The 20,199-nt window shown below is 36.8% G+C and overlaps 1 protein-coding gene across 11 annotated transcripts in view; it reads right to left on the bottom strand.

The window, feature by feature from the left end:
• NBEA (neurobeachin) overlaps window positions 1-20,199 on the bottom strand; it is a 685,885-nt gene that overhangs the window by 75,682 nt on the left and 590,004 nt on the right. For all 11 annotated transcript variants that reach the window (XM_043576682.1, XM_043576704.1, XM_043576721.1 and 8 more), the window contains 2 exons: window positions 10,857-10,997; window positions 329-448 (listed from right to left, as the gene is read on the bottom strand). In XM_043576682.1, coding sequence (XP_043432617.1) covers window positions 329-448; window positions 10,857-10,997 — 261 coding nt within the window. The remainder of the gene's footprint in view (window positions 1-328; window positions 449-10,856; window positions 10,998-20,199) is intronic.

The raw sequence follows: 20,199 nt of genomic DNA, 5'->3' as shown, positions 1-20,199 counted from the left end.
GGAATGGGCCAAATATTGAGTTAACAGCAGGAAAAGCAATTTATGGCCTCTTCTTGCCATCTCCAGATTATTCGATCTAAATTAGATAGGAATTTTTTGAAATAACGAAAATACCTTAACTGAATAACATAAATGAATTCTGAATCATTTTCTGTGATGCTCATGATCATTTCCTCTCGTTTCCTTTTAGGTTAGATGTGCCACATGATTTTAAAGTACGATGGAAGAAAACTGTAGTATAAAATGTCTTAGATAGCCAATTAAGTCAAAAAATCAAGATTTCAGCACTTTTGAAATTAAATTAGCATCAACAAATAAAAGAGCCTACCTTTACATCAGAAGTATCTCTCTGACTGGTTCTCCATGACCTGGCAACCGATGAGAAGGTTCGATCTGGATGGTCAAATTTTCCATCATTTGCATTGAGGAAGAAGGTTGTGAAAGGTTCCTGAGCAAAAAGAAGAATCAGGAATTTGACTCTTCTGAACACAACTGGCCTTGTTCCACCCGAAATAAAAGATGACTGTCTTTGAAACCCTCACGAGGTCGGAACAGTGCAGGGACCTGGAAAGATGCCTACATCCAGGAGTCAGGAGGTACCTGTCTGGGCCTGACTGGGCTGCTGAGGCACTTGTCACAAAATGTCAGTCCATTTTGCTTCTTGGGCTTCAGTCTTCTGACCCATAAGATGATGGAATACTAGTGCTCTATGATTTAATGATGAATGGCTTTGCATTATTATTAGTTTATAACTCTGAATTTCTTTCTAATAACTAAGGCCATACATAATAAGAAAACCACTCCGGCACTGTTCACTGCACTGTGGAATTGGGTAGGGAATGGCCACCTTAGATTACCTATGAAACTCCACTAAAGTACTTGTACAATATTACGGTCTGATGATCTTTTTTAAAATGCAAAGTTCTGCTTAAAATCCTTCAATGGCTTAGGAGAAAGTCTAAAACTATTCAGTTTGTCTTAAAAGGTCCTGAATGATCTGGAAACTTATCTTTCCTCTTCCTTTCTTCACATTCTAAGGTTGTGCCACATTGTTCTCACTTCCTGTCCCTTGTAGGTGATGTTTCCTCTGCCTGGTACCAATTTATTCCTTTCCCTCACCATCCTTACTTGACTAAGTTCTTTCTATCCTTTATGTCTCAGCCAAGATGTCATTTTCTCCTGACTTTCCTTGATTTGCCAAGCTCTCCAGTATGAAAATACAGGTTGTATGAATATAGGTTGTATGAAAATATACAACCTATATTTTCTAAATACATCACTGGAACACTTGTCACACTATTTTTTAAGTGATTTGTAACTTGTCTATCACCCCCTCCCCCACATGAACAGATTCCATATCTGTCATGTTCACTGTTTTATCTCCAACACTTAGAACAATTCCTGGTACACAGAAGTTGCTCAATGTATAACCTGGCAAAGAAATGAATGAAATAAAATTAAGTGCAAATAAGACTAGATAAACTCGAGTGCTTTTGGTATTGTGTCATTATTACCTCACAAAAACAGTGTCTGCCACCCAGTACATGTTCCCATGGCAGAAAACCTAGGGATAACTATCCACAGTCCTAATCATTTAATTGCAATGTTTTTTTGTGTGTAGTTTTTGTGTTGGGAGAAAGACATTATTTCTGATGTCATTAAATTTGTTTCTGAAATTTATTTTTTTTATTTTATCTTAATGTTTATTTGTTTTTGAGAGACAGAGGGAGACAGAGCATGAGCATGGGAGGGGCAGAGAGAGAGGGAGACACAGAATCCAAAGCAGGCTCCAGGCTCTGAGCTGTCATCACAGACCCTGACGTGGGGTCCAAACCCACGAACCGTGAGATCATGACCTGAGCCGAAGTCAGAGGCTTAACCGACTGAGCCACCCAGGCACCCATTTCTGAATTTTAAAAGATTAAATGACATTCATTCTTACCAAGGCTTTCTTAGTTTTAACTACAGGTATAACACAGATAAATATACATTTCTTTTTCTGTGGTTTGATTCTTTCTTAAGTCTAGGAGGAATGACATATCACCCCTAGGTTCAATAATGCTAAGAAACCTCCACAACATTTTCCTAAACAGTTATTTTTCTTTAACATATAATCCCTCTTAATTCTTGTATGTCTACAAAGCATGACTTTGCCCCTTTGAACGTCTCTTGTTGCCGTTAGCTGTAAGGCAACAGCTACAAACACTCATTGTCCTCAGTCTCCTCCTGAAATTTAGTGTGGCTAGATGTCATCAGTGTTATAAGTTTGTAACATATCAGCAATATTTTATGTTCAGTATTGGATGATAGGAAAGTATGATCAAAGATATTGGATGAAGAATGATACAACAATAAATAGAGGAAGGTATTACTGATTCACCTGTAAATCAGATAGGCATGCAGGAAGTCCGTATTGCTGTTTAAGATTTTAAGTGACATGAAAGACAAATTGATGTCACTGAAATTAAGTTAGGAAGAAAAATTTTTTGAGATGACCTTCACTAATTAATTTGCTTTGTAGATTTTTAACTCACTATTAAACATTAGGTAATTAATGTGGTGTAGCTTATCACTAAATTACATTAATTAAAGTAGGGATCAAAACAAGTCTAGAAGTAGCAATGGTAAACAGAATGAAAAATGACAGGTCTAAATCTGAATCTTGGTGGAACACACCATTTCCTTCTTTTAGGCAAGTTATTTAACCTTACGTAGCGATGTTAAATAACTATGCTTCGGTTCCTTCATCTGTGTTAATTGGGAAGGACAACACCTTGGGGATAATTATGGGAATTAAATACAATGAGATAATATTGGGAAAGCTTGGAGTGGGTCACCTGACACAGAGTTATAAAAATGACAACAGCTTTATGCACCGTGTCGAGTATTCACTGCTGGGCCTCATACCAGACCGCCAGTTCACCAGACAACCTGACCAGACTCTTAGTGCCTTAGGTCTCATTCATCTCTGCATCCTTAGCACCAAGTATTGTGCTTGGCTCATGGTTTGTGTTTCATAAATGTTTCTTCAGGGGCACCTGGATGGCTCAAGCGTCAGGCTGTTGATCACGGCTCAGGTCATGATCTCTCAGTTCATGGGATGGAGCCCCACTTTGGGCTCCTGCTGACAGTGTGGAGCCTGCTTGGGATTCTCGGTCTCCCCCTCTCTCTGCCCTTCCCCTGCTCTCTTTCTCTCTATCTCTCAAAATATAAATAGGGGCACCCGAGTGACTTAGTCGGTTGAGCGCCCAACTTTGGCTTAGGTCATGATCTCGCCGTTTGTGGGTTCGAGTCCCTCATCAGGCTCTCTGCTGTCCGTGCAGAGCCTGCTTGGGATCCTCTGTCCCCCTTTCTCTCTACCCTTCCTCTGCTTGCTTGCCCTCTCTCAGAAATAAATATAAAAAAAAGGTTATAAAAAAAGTAACTTCAGAATCCACTTCTTCATTATTCTAGGATGCCAATGTAAGGTGCTTTTATTTTTTTGTTTTTCTCTGTGGGTCATAGGCAGGGATTAATTTACAGGGATGGGACTCGTCTCTACAATTTTTAACCTATTACACTGAAGTGGGCGAAGACCCATTCATACGTGCAAAACCTTACTTTTTATCATCAGCCACTAAAAGCTGATCTCTATCCTGACATAAATGATAAAGTCCTTCCTGGTTTTCAAACCTTAACAAAGGTATGTCAAGAATAGCCCAGATGGGCATAGCAAAAAGAAACGTGAAATTAGAGAATTACTTTTGTTTCTGGTCATGAAGTCTATGAAACTGGTGGCACCCAAAAGCGGAGAATACTGAATGCCACATTCCACAGTTTTAAGTAGCTTTAAAAAAGATCTGATTAACAACTGTTTTAGGGTCACACAGTACATTACTGACAAATGTTGTCATTATTCCTGAAGGCCTCCAGCTGCAACAGTGGTCGAGTATGAATAGAAATTGATAACCTATTTGTTTCTAAGTGAGTATTGATCTTTCAAGCTCTGATTACCGTGGAGATTACCTTTTCCCATGTGTTTCCTTATTATGTTCAAGGCACAGTGGAAGGCTTTTCTTTTTCCATTTAGGCTAACATAGAGGATTAAGTGGTATATGAAGCTTAAGAAACTTTTATATTTTTTCACCTAATATGCTGATTTGACCATTTTCCACATATACATTACCACAGTAGATGATTTATCATTATACTAGAAAAGCATTCTGTTTGCAAGATGTACAAATGAATAAATATTAAGTAGAAATTTCAGAAATTAAAATGCTGGCATTTTCTTGGGCTTTACGAACTTCCTGTTAGGTCCTGCAATACTAATGGTTGATAGCATTCCTCCTTCTCCTAACTACATCTACCCTAAGATCACTTCCTATCTTCCAACACTGCTTTAGTACTAGAAAACCAAACTAGCTAGGCCTGCGCTGGGTAATACCTGTCCCACTGAATTTTATCATCACTTTTATCCCCTGCAAAGATACTACTAACAACCTTTCTTGCCTTTCAATGATTACAGACTGATCAATTCCATACTGGGCAATCTAACTCTGTTCCTCTGTTTCTCTTCTCTTCACTCAACCCCTTTATTTTCTGTCTTCTATAATATTTGCTCCATAATCTCGTAAGTCTTTTCTCAAGTCCCTCTCCTCTGTACCTGCCTTCTTTTCCTTCCTTTCATTTCATTTGAAGCAAATCCCATTCATGGGCAATGGGTAGGGTTTGGTACATAACTATACCAAAGAAGAGGTGTATATCTTGAAGTGACACAAAGCATAATAAAGATCAAAGGGAAGGGAAGTAAGAGCTACTGAGCACCCTTCTGTCCTCAGCACTGTATTATCTCAGTTAATTCAGTCCTCATGATTATCCTTCAGAGTAGGTATAATGGTTCCCATTTTACATTTGAGAAATTCAGCATTACATTCTAGGAAATGGAGGAACCGTTATTTGTATTGTGCATTGTTTAACTCTACACGTTTATTTTCTCACATTGCTTTCAAATGAATCTAGATGTATCTTTTAGAATCTTCAAAAAGACTCTTGTAACTAACCTACATACTTATTATAAATCAGGCGTTTGATTAAAAATTCCAAATCTTTATGGAGCTTCCTCAAAAAGTTATGAATAGAACTATAATATGACCCAACTATTCTATTTCTGGGTATTTGTCTAAAGAATACAAAGAGACCAATTTGCAAAGATACATGTACTTGTATGTTCATCGTAGTATTATAATTTACAATAGTGAAGACATGGAAACTACTTAAGTGTCCATTGACAGATGTGCATAAGGAAGTTGAGGTACATTTACACAGTAGACTACTACTCAGCTATAAAAATGAATGAAATCTTGCCCTTTGTAATAATATGGATAGACCTTGAGTGTATTACATGTTAAGCAAAGTAAATCAGATAAGGAAGGACAAAGATTTCACTCATATGGAACCTACAAGCAAAACAAATGAACGCACGAAATAAAACAAAAACAAATTCGTAGATACAAAGAACAGACTAGTGGTTCCCAGTGGGGAAAGGGTTTGGGTGGTGGGTGAAATGGGTGAAGAGGGTCAACTGTGTGGTGGTGGATGGTAACTAGACTATGTAGGGAATACAGATGTCAAATCATAAAGGTGTATACCTTAAACTTACATAACAATATATTCAGTAGCATTATCTTTTGGTTTTAATTACAATACCTGCAAAAGTGTTTCCACTATTTCTTCACTAGAAAGATATACTTTTAAAGATATAGTATGGTGTGAACAGGCTCTTGGGTAGGCTTTCCAAAAAAAAACATAATTTATTTTTAAAAGTCCCAAATTCCAAACAACTAATTTATAAGTGAACTTTTTTTGCACAACCTATTTAACTTCCTTAAAGATTATGATTAAATATTAGACAAATGAGATTTGAATATGTAGGTGGAATATAGTGAATTTGGAAGGTGAATAGGTTACTGAGGGACGTAAAGGTCAGAGAGTAAGATTTAATTACTTTTGTGTATATGTTATACACTATATGTTCAGGGTAAGATTTAAAGTAAAAACATTCCAAGTTAAGTGTGCCTTTTATGCTGGTTAGTATCTGGGGAAACTCCAAACTCCACCATAATAGTTAATTCATCATTTGCCCAATGGCTGCTATCAAGGAATAAGCTTTACAGAGTCTGGTAATTCAGACAAGTGACTTCACTGTTAGTTTGTCTAAAATAATATTTTAAATTTAAAGTAATGGGGAGGGGAAGGAAAAAAAAAGAGGTTAGAGTGGGAGAGAGCCAAAGCATAAGAGACTGTTAAAAACTGAGAACAAACTGAGGGTTGATGGGGGGTGGGAGGGAGGGGAGGGTGGGTGATGGGTATTGAGGAGGGCACCTTTTGGGATGAGCACTGGGTGTTGTATGGAAACCAATTTGACAATAAATTTCATATATTAATAAAAAAAAGAAAAATAAATAAAAAATTATTGTACAAAAAAATAAAGTAATGAGATATGTAGTTGATTAGCATCTTAGAGCAGTTACTATCATTGTTGTACTCAATAAACTGATTGAAACAAATAATGAGTTTAATGACTTTGGGTCCAAAAGACTTGAAAGGTAAAGGGCAAATACTTTCACCTGTGTTTTGTTTTTTTGAACAAAGTCTTAGCGACATGAATCTTAATGCATTTTCTACTTCTTAAACTCCATGGGATAGGAGTGAGGAAACCACAATTCCCTGGGCCATTAGGTTAAACACTTACTAAGCTATTAGACCAGGATACTTCTATTTATAACAGCGTGACATAAGATGTGTCAGCTAAATGAGTCCCCATAAAAGCAGTCCTATAGATCTGTTCTGTCCAATACAGTAGGCAGTTGCAACATGTGACTCCTGAGTACCTGAACTATGGCTCGTTCAAACTGAATGTGCTCTAAATATAAAAGACATTCTGGATTTCAAAGACTTAGTAGCCCCCAAAAGTAAAATACATCATTAAAAATTTTTATGTTGGTTAAGTGTTGAAATTATAGCACTTCGAATATACTGGGTTAACAAATATGTTTGTTAAAACTAATTTCACCTATTTCTTTTTACTCTTCAATGTGGCTACTAAAAATTTCAAATTACATAAGTGACTTGCATTCTATTTCCACGGTGCAGCACTATTATAGGTAACACTAGAAGAGGATGTGTAGAATGAATGTGCATAGAATTTCTGCCATACTCTTGTACAGATTCAAATTTGTACTCCATTTCACTGGAATAATAAATCAATTCAAGGATGAATGATCATTTATGTCTTGAGGAAGTATTTAGCTTTATTAGAGAGACAAGATTGTTAACTTAAACCAAGCTGTTGATAGCAAGTATTTTTACAGATTCACACAAATAAGTCTTCTAAATCTGGCTTCAGTCTAATTTGATCACACAGAAACCACCAAATACCAATTTATATATTTCAAAATAATATCACATATATAATCTCAATTAAATCTCAAACAACCCAGTTGAAATGTTCTTTCTGAAATGATTCCTGATTTTTTTTTTTATCACCAAAATACCTGAGAAAGGTGTCTTACTCTCCTTATGGCAGTGGCTCACTACAGCAATGACTGTTCCTGATGGAACCCAAGGTGATATGAAAAGACCTCCCAGGATGAATACCTCTGGTTTCACTGCTTTCTAAAAACTTCATTTTCTAACAGTTTTGGAAGTCCCTTTGAGAATGAACTCTATGAAGCCAAATACACAGGAGGTATATCTCAAGGGTTGCTTAAGCCCCAGTATCCCTTTTCTTGCTCTGTAGAGTGAATTCTAAGCAGCAAATATAACTTTAACTTTACTGGCACACTTTTTCTCTAGGTTTTTTTTAACCCCTTTGCTGATATTTTTATTATAACATTTGTAACATGCACTGCTAATCCGTAATTTCCCACTGGTGGTGGTAATGACTGAGAATTTGGTTTCATGGTCTCACCATTTGGTGATCAGAGAATTTATTAGCCTTTTTGTTTTCCGGTCTGCCTATTTGTGAGCCCAAATCAAATAAGAACATATTTTATGTCCCTTGTAAAGGACACCAGCTCCTTGAAATCTTGACTGGTAATTTTTTGTGTTTCTGTGTTTTGTTTTGACCTGTGGCTGACATTACAGGATAGAAGCTATAAGTCCTCAATATATTTGTGTGTCTGTAATTCAGAAAAGTCTTTAACTCTTGTGTGAGTGTGAAGTATTTCCCTACATCTGGAGTGTATTAAAAAATGATTACAACCCATAAACCAAGGTACTCTGTTCTGATTGGTTTATAGGGGTAAATGGGCACCTATTTAAATCTCATATTCCTCAAAAATTAACAGAAAATAAAGAAATAGAAATTGTTATTCTTTAAAAGTGCTAGAGTTAAAAAATATTTCTTAAGAAACTGTTAGCTCAGGAAAAAAAAAGAAACAGCTCAGAAACATTTTTATAAAAGAATCTGAGTTCATGTAATTAAGGTAAATCTTTAGAAAATTAGACAATACCTTCGGGCTAAAAAAAGTTTTATGTATTTTTCTTTAGTTTATAATTACAGAGTTTTTTTAAAAATTTTTTTTAACGTTTATTTATTTTTGAGACAGAGACAGAGAGAGACAGAGCATGAACGGGGGAGGGGCAGAGAGGGAGGGAGACACAGAATCCAAAGCAGGCTCCAGGCTCTGAGCCATCAGCCCAGAGCCCGACGCGGGGCTCGAACTCCCAGACCGTGAGATCGTGACCTGAGCTGAAGTGGGACGCTTAACCGACTGAGCCACCCAGGCGCCCCCAGAGTTTATTTTTAAAATAAGATTTGGGTTTATTTTCTCATAGGTTAGTTAAACTTAACTTTTTAAAACTACTCATACTGCTTTAAGATTATAAAAAATATAAAGTTTGTGTTAAGTTAAACTGAGTCATAATTCTGACAAACCTTTTTTTGTAATAAGAGTAATTACAGCATATTACCTATCAGTGATTTACAAGCTACTTAAAAGATACTCATACTATATTTGTGGTGAGTTCAATTTGTCCCCATAACAGAGAGAATGTTTGAGAAAGACCTCCAAACTAAAGCTGCCATTTAGGCAGAGAAAAAAAAAATCTTTGAAAATAGAAGATGCGGTTCCAGGTACACACATTTGCATGTAGGCTACTTTACTGATGTGCTTCTGAGGCAAACCTGTCTCATGAAAAAGAGTGGTCTGAGCTATATTTTGGTAAGGAGAGAAGACATTGTTGACTATATTGATTTACAGATTTGGGTTAGCATTCCATAATACTCCTTGGTTGCTTATAGTAAAAAAAAAAAGGGGGGGGGGTGCCTGGATGTCTCAGTCAGTTAAGCGTCTGACTTCGGCCTAGGTCATGATCTCACAGTCCATGAGTTCAAGCCTCGCGTCAGGCTCTGTGCTGACAGCTTAGAGCCTGGAGCCATTCTGTGTCTCCCTCTCTCTCTGCCCCTCCCCAGCTCATGCTTGCACTCTATCTTTGTCAAAAATAAATAAACTTAAAAAAATTAAAAAAAAATCAGACCATCTGACTCCAGTAACTGCTCTTAACTAAACGGGATTGAAGAAGGCAAGACGAAAGGCAAGAAGATTTGTTAAGGGCTTCTGCAGTAATCTAGATGAGAAATAATGGGAACTTAAACTAAGGAAATGCCAGGGTTAATAGAGAAAGGAGACTGCGGAGATATTTAGCTGATAGAACCTATCTGATGTGATATCTGATTGGATGTAGCAGGCTGCCAAAACAGAGATAATATCTAGATCATGTTAACTCTGTGAGCGATCACATCATTTATTTAGGTTGGAAATACAGGAAGAACCACAACAGGTTTGTGAGGAGGTGAGAAATTCACTTTTGGAAATGGTGTTTATGGTATTATGAGATGTTCAGGTAGAAATATCCAGTAGGCACTTGAAAATAAAGGTTGGGAGCCCAAGAGAAATGCTTGCAATGAAGACAGAAGCTGGAAGTCGTTAGCTTATAATTGAATGGCATAGCCCGGATAAGGTATACAGAAAAATCCTGGGGACCAGAAACACTGAGAAAAAAAATACCTGAGCATGAGACTGGGAGGGGCAGTTAGGATAGTAGGAGATATTGTCTAAGGAACCATGGAAGGGAAGACTTTCAAGAAGAAGAAAGTGAACAATGATGCCAAATGCTTCATTCAGATAGATCACGGTATGAGATGGGAACCATAACTTGTGACTTCTGCAACAACAATTCAGTGAAGTGATGGGTGTGGAAGCTGAATAGCCAGGTTAAAGACTGAATGAGATGTGATGAGCAGAGATGAGCCTAGCACAATGCAGTTTAGTGGAGGCTGTGTTTACATGTGACTATGCAGGGAGAGAACGTAACTGCAAGGTTGGTGGGGATGGCAAGGAAGCTTGCATGGATGTGCATTCGTGTGCATGCATGTTACGTATGTATGTGTATGTGTGCGTGTCTATGTGTGTATGTATTTGAAAGATCAGAGAGACCTTAATGAGTTAGGAGAAATAAAAAAATAACAGAAAGAAGACTTTCAAACATTTAGAAATTGTTCTTGAGGTATACTGTCCAAGAAGCAAGACTGAGAGGGCCAGGGGAGAGTGCCAGCTTGCGACCTTCAGTGGACAAAGGAAACAGTGGATATTAAGGATGCACTCCAGGAGTCTGGTTCCTTTTATAACTGGTTTAGGCTTAAGAAGCTCACAATAATCTATCTTCCTAACCCGATTTTGCAAATGAGAAAACTTATTTTCAAAAAGGATTCAGGTCTTGCTAGAGTTTGAAATCTCTCGTTTCTACTTCACTGGTCTCTAACCTTTGTTTAAAACAAATAACAAGTATAGTAATTTAATGAAGATACTCACAATTCGAACAAGCCAGGATAAGGTAGATGTTGCTGTTGAGTAATGTGTATTATAATGGTAGGGGGGGCTTTGATCATCTTCCCATGTCTCATAACGTTCTGCATAAAACACAGCTCTCTTTGGGTTCAAAGCACCGATTGGCTATACAAAGAGAAAAGAAGACTTTCACTTAATACAGTCATATTAAACATTCTATACTATAACTATTTATTCTGCAACTATTTACTATCCATTTAACCATAGAGCATAAAGAAATTATTTTGTATTATGTTTCATCAAATTTGATTTTTATACTGATTACTTGCTAAAAATCTCTCAGGAGGATGACTTATATGTGCACAGTTTCTGGATTTACAAACAGTTTCAGCAAACTGGATTACTAGGAACGATCCAGTTTAAACTATCAAGGCAAAACCAATACTTTTAATGTCATTTTCCTGCCTCCGTAACAATAATCATAATAAAAGTTTAGCTTGATCATAGGAAATCCAATGAGGAGAATGTGAGGAAGTTGACCATGTGATAACCATATTAGAGAAAACCTTATCTTACTAGAGGGCCACCCAGATTGTGAAAGATAATAATGACCCATAAGGAAACCCTGTTGGAATGCTAGTTCCATTCTGTTACTATACAAATGAATCATGTATTCTTTTCATTAAGTGAAAGTACAAACCTAAGGCTGATGAAAATAATCCAGACAATTCAGATTCCCTAGAAAGCATTTTGTAAGGTCACTAAGATCTTTCCTATCAGTACCACCACACTCCCAATTATGATGTTAATCCCTATAGTGAAGCTCAGTATCCTGAGCATTACACATACACACACACACACACACACACACACACACACACACACACATATATTTTTTCAACAAAGCTTGTGTTAATTGGATCATTGTCTCCAACTTCTTGGCACACATAATCATTAAGAATTTCTAGCATATAGTCTTCATGATTTCAAGGAACAAATTGTTTTAGCTTCAGCTTTTGTCTGATTTTGGTTTATGGGACATGGAGTCCATTCTCATGATAGATAATAGCTGCATTATTTTGTTTTAGGATGCATACTATATATATATATATATATAGAGAGAGAGAGAGAGAGAGAGAGAAGAAAAGATGAATACTAAGTATAATATAGAACTCCTTTATTCAAAATTTAATATTACTAGTTAACTATGAAGTTCCCCCCAGGGCTTAATTTTAACAAGATAAGTAGTAGAAAATTAGTGTTTCAATGGGACAAATGGTGTTACACAAGAGAGAAAGATTCATTTATGAATTGCTTGTAAGCTTTTTCTTTGGGTCCCAGGGGACTAATTCCAATAACGCAATGATGTCAGCAGTTAAAAGTCTGTTAGAATTTCTATAATAAACTCTTACTTGCAATGGCTCTTATCTTTAACATTAAAATTATTTGTAAACTATGTTCATTTTTCCTTAACCTAATTATAACTTAAAGACTAAAAAACTTATTAAAGTTTTTTTAAAAACTTTGGTTTAACTTAATTATTCAAAAAACATTAAGAACTTTTGTCTTAATATGTTTCTAAATGTTCGAAGGCTTAAATTTTCTTTGCTAAATTTCACTGTTCATCTCTCAAATCTTTTTACATAGAAATAAAAAGGCTATGTCATTTCATTAAATGTCATATAAAATGTTAATAATATTTAAAACAAATGTGTCATTAATGTTTTGGTAAAAGGGTAATGACTACAGTAGAATGAATGTGAGCTGTAATGGAATTGACATCCTTTTTCATTTAAGATGGCCAACATATTTTATACTTTCCTAGATGTACAGACATCTGTTTTTCTAACTCAGTATTAAAAGTCTGTTTTTTCAAAGCATTTAAAATGTTTAATACCTTGTTCTGTCTTGAATATGTTAATGGACCTTTCACATGCATAAAATGTCTGCACGATCTGTAAAGATTGCCATTATTTGAGATTGTTGGTTCTGTAAGACCTCACAAAACCTTCTTGAAAAAGGTAAAAGTCTTTCCTCTAATATTTTCCAGCCTTCTCCTCAACTACTGAAAAAGGGATAAAATAAATATTTACACTTTTAAGTTTACTCAAGTTTCATCCGATGTCATTTTATTGGAATGTTTTAAAGAATAATATTTTGTAGGAAACAGTTGCACAATATTAAAGTATGTATATGCCTCCCTTAGTAACTTCTTAAAATACGTTTCCAAGTTTGAATTTTTATCTAACACATTTAGGAATGAATTTTATAAAACAAAATGTATATGATCTAATTTGTTCTTGTTATTTATCTATAATTTTGTTCTAATAATCAATTAGCAATAAATCATGTAAAGGAAGAATGCTTCAAAATGTCTGAGAAATGAAAATTTCATCACAGATGACATATTTTCTTATGGGATCCAAACATATAGTGTGTGTGTGTATCTGTCTATCTATCTATCTATCTATCTATCTATCTATCTATCTATCTGTCTATCTATCATCTACCTGCCTATAATTACCTACTGACCCATGTATAAGTTGATATGGTGGTAAGTATATTATCGTTTTAAAATTTGAGCAAAAAATGCAATGTCAAAACCATTTGGATTTAGCAAACGAATAAGGCAGGAATTCTGGTGAAAAAGTAAAACTTTACTCAATAAAATGTAAATTTTACATTTACAAGTAAATCTATTTTGTAATCTTTTCCCATTTTTACCGTAACAACCATAGCAATTGTTGCCAATTTCCATTTCTCACAAACAGTAGGCTTTTAGGAACAGCCACCTCTATGCCTTTTAGGTATTTCCATATGAACAGGTTTAACTGAAAGTTTACAACCTGCTATTAGATTTATTATGATTTTGTTCTGGTCAGTTCGTATGCCACAGTTTGGCCCTGTAACAGATAAAGTGTAGCAGATCGCAGTGCAAAAATGAAAAATAAAAATCCCACTTCTGCAGCACTTTATTATTATGATCCAGTTTCTCAAACTGCTACAAAGTGTACATAGCTTGCAAAAAGAACTATTTTCCGTATAAAATTGGTGGAAAATTATACATGTAACATTACATAAAACACAATTGAATTTAAAATGTTCTTTTTTTTAAGTTTATTTACTTATTTTGAGAGAGAGAGAGAGAGAGCGCGCGTGCACGCAAGCACACGGGGGAGGGGCAGAGATAGAGGAAGAGAGAGAATCCCAAGCACGCTCCCACTGTCAGTGTGGAGCCAGGCGCGGGGGCTCGAACCCACCAACCATGGAGATCATGACCTGAGCCAAAATCAAGAGTCGGATGCTTAATTGATTAAGCCACCCAGGCACCCCAAAATACAACTGAATTTATCAAAGAAATGGTGTTGAGGATTTTCTCTACTCTATCACTCTATTTCCCCTGTTTGAATATTAAACAGAGACATTTGTCTCAGTCTTAAATACCACAAAAAGCTTTGTTTTCCTGAAAACAAAAAACAAAAAAACAAACCTGTGACTTTATTATATGGAGCAAAGATCCTGACAGATGCTCATGGAGATTTACGTTATTAAAGGCTCTGAGGAATACTATCATAAAAAGAATTGGTTAATTTTGTTCACACCAATGTTTTCTTTCTTTCTTTCTTTCTTTCTTTCTTTCTTTCTTTCTTTCTTTCTTTCTTTCTTTCTTTCTTTCTTTCTTTCTTCTAAAACTTCATCCTTCTTCTTGTTTTTATAATAACTATTAACAGGCAATAGAAGTAGTGCTCCCTGAAAAGTTCTGGCTAGAATCCTTACGGTACGTATTTCTGAGTGCAAACTTTTGCTTTGATTACATTTTCCTATTTTCTTTTCTTTTCTTTTAGCTTTGACCTATCAATACTTTTCTATCTTTATAAAACCTTACAAGTTTTATGGGACAGGGACAGGTATATAAATTAAAGAGGTAAAAATGAATAACAAAGATAATTTAAATAAAAAAACACTAACTGGGTAAATGGTACTCTATGAGGAATTAAAAGAACTTTAGAGAATGTGCAAGTCTGGGCATACAGCTGTATTATGAATAAATGCATCAAAAATAAATGTGGTGCAATTGTAAATGGGATCGATTCCTTGATTTCTTTTATCGTTGCTTTGTTGTTGGTGCATAGAAATAGATTTCCACACACTGTTTTTATATCCTGTGACTCTGAATTCATGATGTTCTGGCAATTTTTTGGGTTTTCTACATAAAGTATCATGTCATCTGCAAATAGTTAAATTTGACTTCTTCTTTGCTGATTTGCATGCCTTTATTTCTTTTTGTTGTCTGAGGCTGAGGCTGAGGCTGAGGCTAAGACTTCTAGTACTAAATTAAGTTGTAATGGTGAGATGGGCATCCTTGTCTTGTTCCTGCCCACAGGGGAAAGGTTCTCACTTTTTCCCCATTGAGGATGATACTAGCTGTGAGCCTTTTGTATATGGCCTTTATGATGTTGAGGTATGTTCCCTCTATCCCTACTTTGTTAAGGGTTTTTATCAAATATCACATGACATCACTCATGTGGAATTTAAGGAACAAAACAGATAAACATATGGGGGTGGGGGGAGAAAGAGGAGAGAGGAAAACAAACCACAAGACACTCTTTTTTTTTTTTTTTTTTTTTTTTTAAATTTTTTTGGTCAACATTTATTTTTATTTTGGGGACAGAGAGAGACAGAGCATGAACGGGGGAGGGGCAGAGAGAGAGGGAGACACAGAATCGGAAACAGGCTCCAGGCTCCGAGCCATCAGCCCAGAGCCTGACGCGGGGCTCGAACTCACGGACTGCGAGATCGTGACCTGGCTGAAGTCGGACACTTAACCGACTGCGCCACCCAGGCGCCCCAAGACACTCTTAATGATAGAGAACAAACTTAGGGTTCATGGAGGGAGGTGGGAGGGAGATGGGCTGGATGGGTGACGGGTATTAAGAAGGTATGAGTAAAGGGGTCCTTGGTGGCTTAGTCAGTTGAGCATCTGACTTCAGCTCAGGCCATGATCTCATGGTTCATGGTTTGAGCCCTGCATTGGGGCTTGCTGCTGATACCCTCTTTGGATTCTCTGTCACCTCCAACCTCTCTGCCCCTCCCCCTCTCATTCTTTCTCAAAAAAATAAACAACAAAAAAATATTTTGGGGTTCCTGGGTAGCTCAGTTGCTTGAGCGACCCACTTCGGCTCAGGTCATGATCTCGCAGTTTGTGAGTTTGAGCTCCGCGTCGGGCTCTGTGCTGACAGCTCGGAGCCTGGAGCCTGCTTTGGATTCTGTGTCTCTCCCTCTCTCTGCTCCTCCCCTGGTCATGCTCTGTGTGCGTCTCTCTCTCAATAGTAAGTAAACGTTAAAAAAATTTAAAAAAAAACAAAAGAAGGTATGAGCACTGGGTGTTGTACGTAAGTGACGAATCACTGAATTCTACTTCTGGAAGCAATATCGCACTATATATTAACTAGCTAAAACATAAATAAAAAAATCAAATCAAATTAAAAAAGAAACAAATCACCACAAAATAAAATATAAATGTAAATTAAATTTATTGAATGTAAAAAAATAAAATCAACGTAGATTGGCTTGAGGCATAGTCAATGCCATTAAAATAGATCACAAGTTTTAGGAATAAAAAAGGGTTTTAAGGAGGAATCAGAGGTCCAATTAAAGTAATATTAATAATACTGAAGTCTGGTATTTCAAAAAGAACTTGAAAATCCTCGCCATGTTCACAGTATTAGGATTCTACTTGTGTATGTAAAATATTTACGAGCTTGCGATTGCGAGTGCTCTCGGCTTGCAAATGCTAGTGGTACTATATATTTATATAACATATGTTTTCACATCCATTTTCTAGATTGATTTTCATAAGTTTCTGAGGTGGGAAAGGCATTCATTACGGACCCAATTTCATGAGGAGGAAACAGGTACCAGAGCCTCTATTCTTTCCACAGCACTACACTGCCATTTCATTGCTAAATATGAAATTCTGATCTTGATGTCATTTTTTTCTTCTATAACTGCCTACTTAATTCCTCAACCATCACAGATCCTCAGAAATGGAATACACCCTACAGGCCTACCAGTCCAACTCTCTCACATTATAAATGAGAACAATGAAGAAAAGTCAAATCAAGATCACATTGCTAGTCAGAGGCTATCCATTTCACAGAACCAGCGGAAGCTTTGTGCTACACACAGCTGGAAGCGGGGTGGAGCCCATTGATCTGTTTGGCTCACTAACTAAGTATCGCTTTTGTTATCTCAATACTCTCAACATATCTGAGCGTCTAACATATCGAACTTACCTTGTTATCTTTCACTATAGTAACCAAGGGCTTGGGAATCCTGAGAAGAAGCTTCAAGAATTCTTGTCTTTTCATTTTGTTCAGTCATGAGCTGTCTATCATCATTCTTAAAATTCTCAGTTATGACTGACCGTATAGAAATCATACCTACAGATGCTTCTGTGCTCAAGGAAACTCCCTGCCTTTTTTCTTATCTGACCAGGGAATTTCAATGCATTCTTCCGGAAGCAGCTCAAATTTCATCTGTGAAGGCCTCCAGGACACTATCTGGTAATAGGCAGGTTTATGACTTCTTTTTACCCAGTAGACTAGCCCTTCAAGGCAATCGCTTTTATTCATCTCTATGTTCTGAGAACCTAATACAGTACTTGGTTCTTTTTAGGTACATAATAAATTCTGAGTGAGGGAAGACTGACTGATCTGATTATATAACATTTAAATTTCCACATGGAAACTTTAGAGAAAAATTTTAGGCAAAATCAAAAGACAAACAACAAAGTAAAAAATATTTATAGCACATATGATAAAAGGCTAGTTTCCTTAAAAAGTGAGCCCTTACAAATCAATAAGAAACCGATGAATAATCTAATTGAGTAAATGAGCAAATGAGATGAACAGGCAATTTATAGATGCAAATTTCCAATATATACAGGAAAAACAGCACCAGCTGATCCACTATACTGGATATATACTCTCTTTCTGTTCACCATGCGTTACTCTTTCTTCCTTTATGAACCACTCCTTCCCTACTCTCCGTATACCTGGTTCAGGTGGGCTGATTCCAGTACCAGATGCCCTGGGTGAGCGTGTGATCCAGACCTGTCAATCAGCATCTTCTATCCATATGGCTACTAAGACTGGTACAGAAATGAGCCGATGATTTAACTTACTCCAATAAAATTTTGCTGAAACTATCTGGGAAAGAAGGTTTCTCTTTTTCTAGTGGGGTTACAAAGGCATCACTGCAGTAACATAAGGAAGCCTGTCTCAAAATGAAGCCAAAGAGAAAAAATACCAGAGATGTAGTGTCCCATGACACTGACCAATCCCCGACTTCTCAGTTATTTTTTTTAAAGTTTATTTATTTATTTTGAGAGAGCAGAGACAGTGCGAGTTGGGGGAGGGTGCAGAGAGAGAAGGAGAGAGAGAATCTGATGCAGGTCTTGAACTCAAAAACCATGTGATGACCACCTGAGCCGAAACCAAAAGTTGGATGCCCAACCGGCTACGCCACCCAGGCGCCCTGTTGATTTCTCAGTTATATGGGCCAATAAAAACTTTACATTTGAAGTTATAGCCAGTTTAAGTTGATTTTCTGTTCCTTACAGTTAAAAGTCAGAAGTACACTGGCAAGCTTTAAAATGTCAAATAAACTCTATTTTTATTCATTAGATTGTCAAAAATTAAGTTTCACAATATCAATGTTAGCCAGTGTATAGCAAAACATGATATGTCATAATAATGTTGGTAGGAATATAAATTGGTATAAATTTCTCATGGGGCAAACTGGTAATATTTTTAAAAATATGCACTTGCTTTTGATCCAATCATTCCACTTGGAGGAATTTATAACATGGACAGAATCAGATACAAGGATATTTGTATTTCTCACAGCATTGCTTGAAATGGCAACAAAACAAAACAAAACTAGGTGTAGTCTAACTATCCAATAAGGGACTATTTATTTATTATTATTTTATTTACATATGTTACCTTTATTTAAATATGAAATTTATTGTCAAATTGGTTTCTATACAACACCCAGTGGTCATCCCAACAGGTGCCCTCCTCAATGCCCATCACCCACTTTCCCCTCCCTCCCACCCCCCCCCCCATCAACCCTCAGTTTATTCTCAGTTTTTAAGAGTCTCTTATGGTTTGGATCCCTCCCTCTCTTTTTTTTTCCTTCCCCTCCCCATGGTCTTCTGTTAAGTTTCTCAGGATCCACATAAGAGTGAAAACATATGGTATCTGCTTTTCTCTGTATGACTTATTTCACTTAGCATAACCCTCTCCAGTTCCATCCACATTGATACAACAGGCCATATTTCATTCTTTCTCATTGCCAAGTAGTATTCCATTGTGTACATAAACCACAATTTCTTTATCCATTCATCAGTTGATGGACATTTAGGCTCTTTCCACAATTTGGCTATTGTTGAGAGTGCTGCTATAAACATTGGGGTACAAGTGCCCCTATGCATCAGGACTCCTGTATCCCTTGGGTAAATTCCTAGCAGTGCTACTGCTGGGTCATAGCTTAGATCTATTTTTAATTTTTTGAGGAACCTCCACACTGTTTTCCAGAGTGGCTGCACCAGTTTGCATTCCCACCAACAGTGCAAGAGGATTCCCGTTTCTCCAGCATCTATAGTCTCCTGATTTGTTCATTTTAGCCACTCTGACTGGTGTGAGGTGATATCTCAGTGTGGTTTTGATTTGGACTATTTAAATAAATGGTGATGGGGTTCCTGGATGGTTCAGTTGGTTAAGTGGCTGACTTCAGCTCAGGTCATGATCTCACCAATTCGTGAGTTTGAGCCCTTGTCCGGTTCTTTGCTACTAGCCTGGAGCCTGCTTAAGATTCTGTCTCCCTCGCTCTCTGCCCCTCCCCCACTCACACTCTGTCTCTCTCAAAAATAATTAAATGTTACATAAATGATGACACACCCATACTGCTGCATATTATGCATCTAACTGAAAAGGTTGATTTGAAAAAACTCCAAGATAAATTCGTTCAGTGAATACTGAGTGCCTACTATGTGTCAGAAATTACTCTAGGCCCTACAATAAGATAAATGAGGTTGCTGTTTTCATGAAGCTTGTATTCGTGTGTGTGTGTACGTGTGTGTGTTTTTAGAGCAGAAACAGATGGATTCTAAATAAACAATTAGGTAAATGAGAAAATACCAGAGATAAGTGCTCTACTGACAATTAAAACAGAATTAATAGGATAGGAGCGCCCGGGTGATAAGCAAGGCATCTCTCAAGGAGAACCTCTAAGCAGAGATGTAAATACCCAGAAGGAGCTGGTCAAATGCAATTCAAGAATGAGAATTCACGACAGAGGA

This window comes from Prionailurus bengalensis, chromosome A1 (assembly GCF_016509475.1).
Source record: "Prionailurus bengalensis isolate Pbe53 chromosome A1, Fcat_Pben_1.1_paternal_pri, whole genome shotgun sequence".
Classification (NCBI taxonomy): domain Eukaryota; kingdom Metazoa; phylum Chordata; class Mammalia; order Carnivora; family Felidae; genus Prionailurus; species Prionailurus bengalensis.
This window is presented reverse-complemented; position numbering and strand designations above follow the sequence as displayed.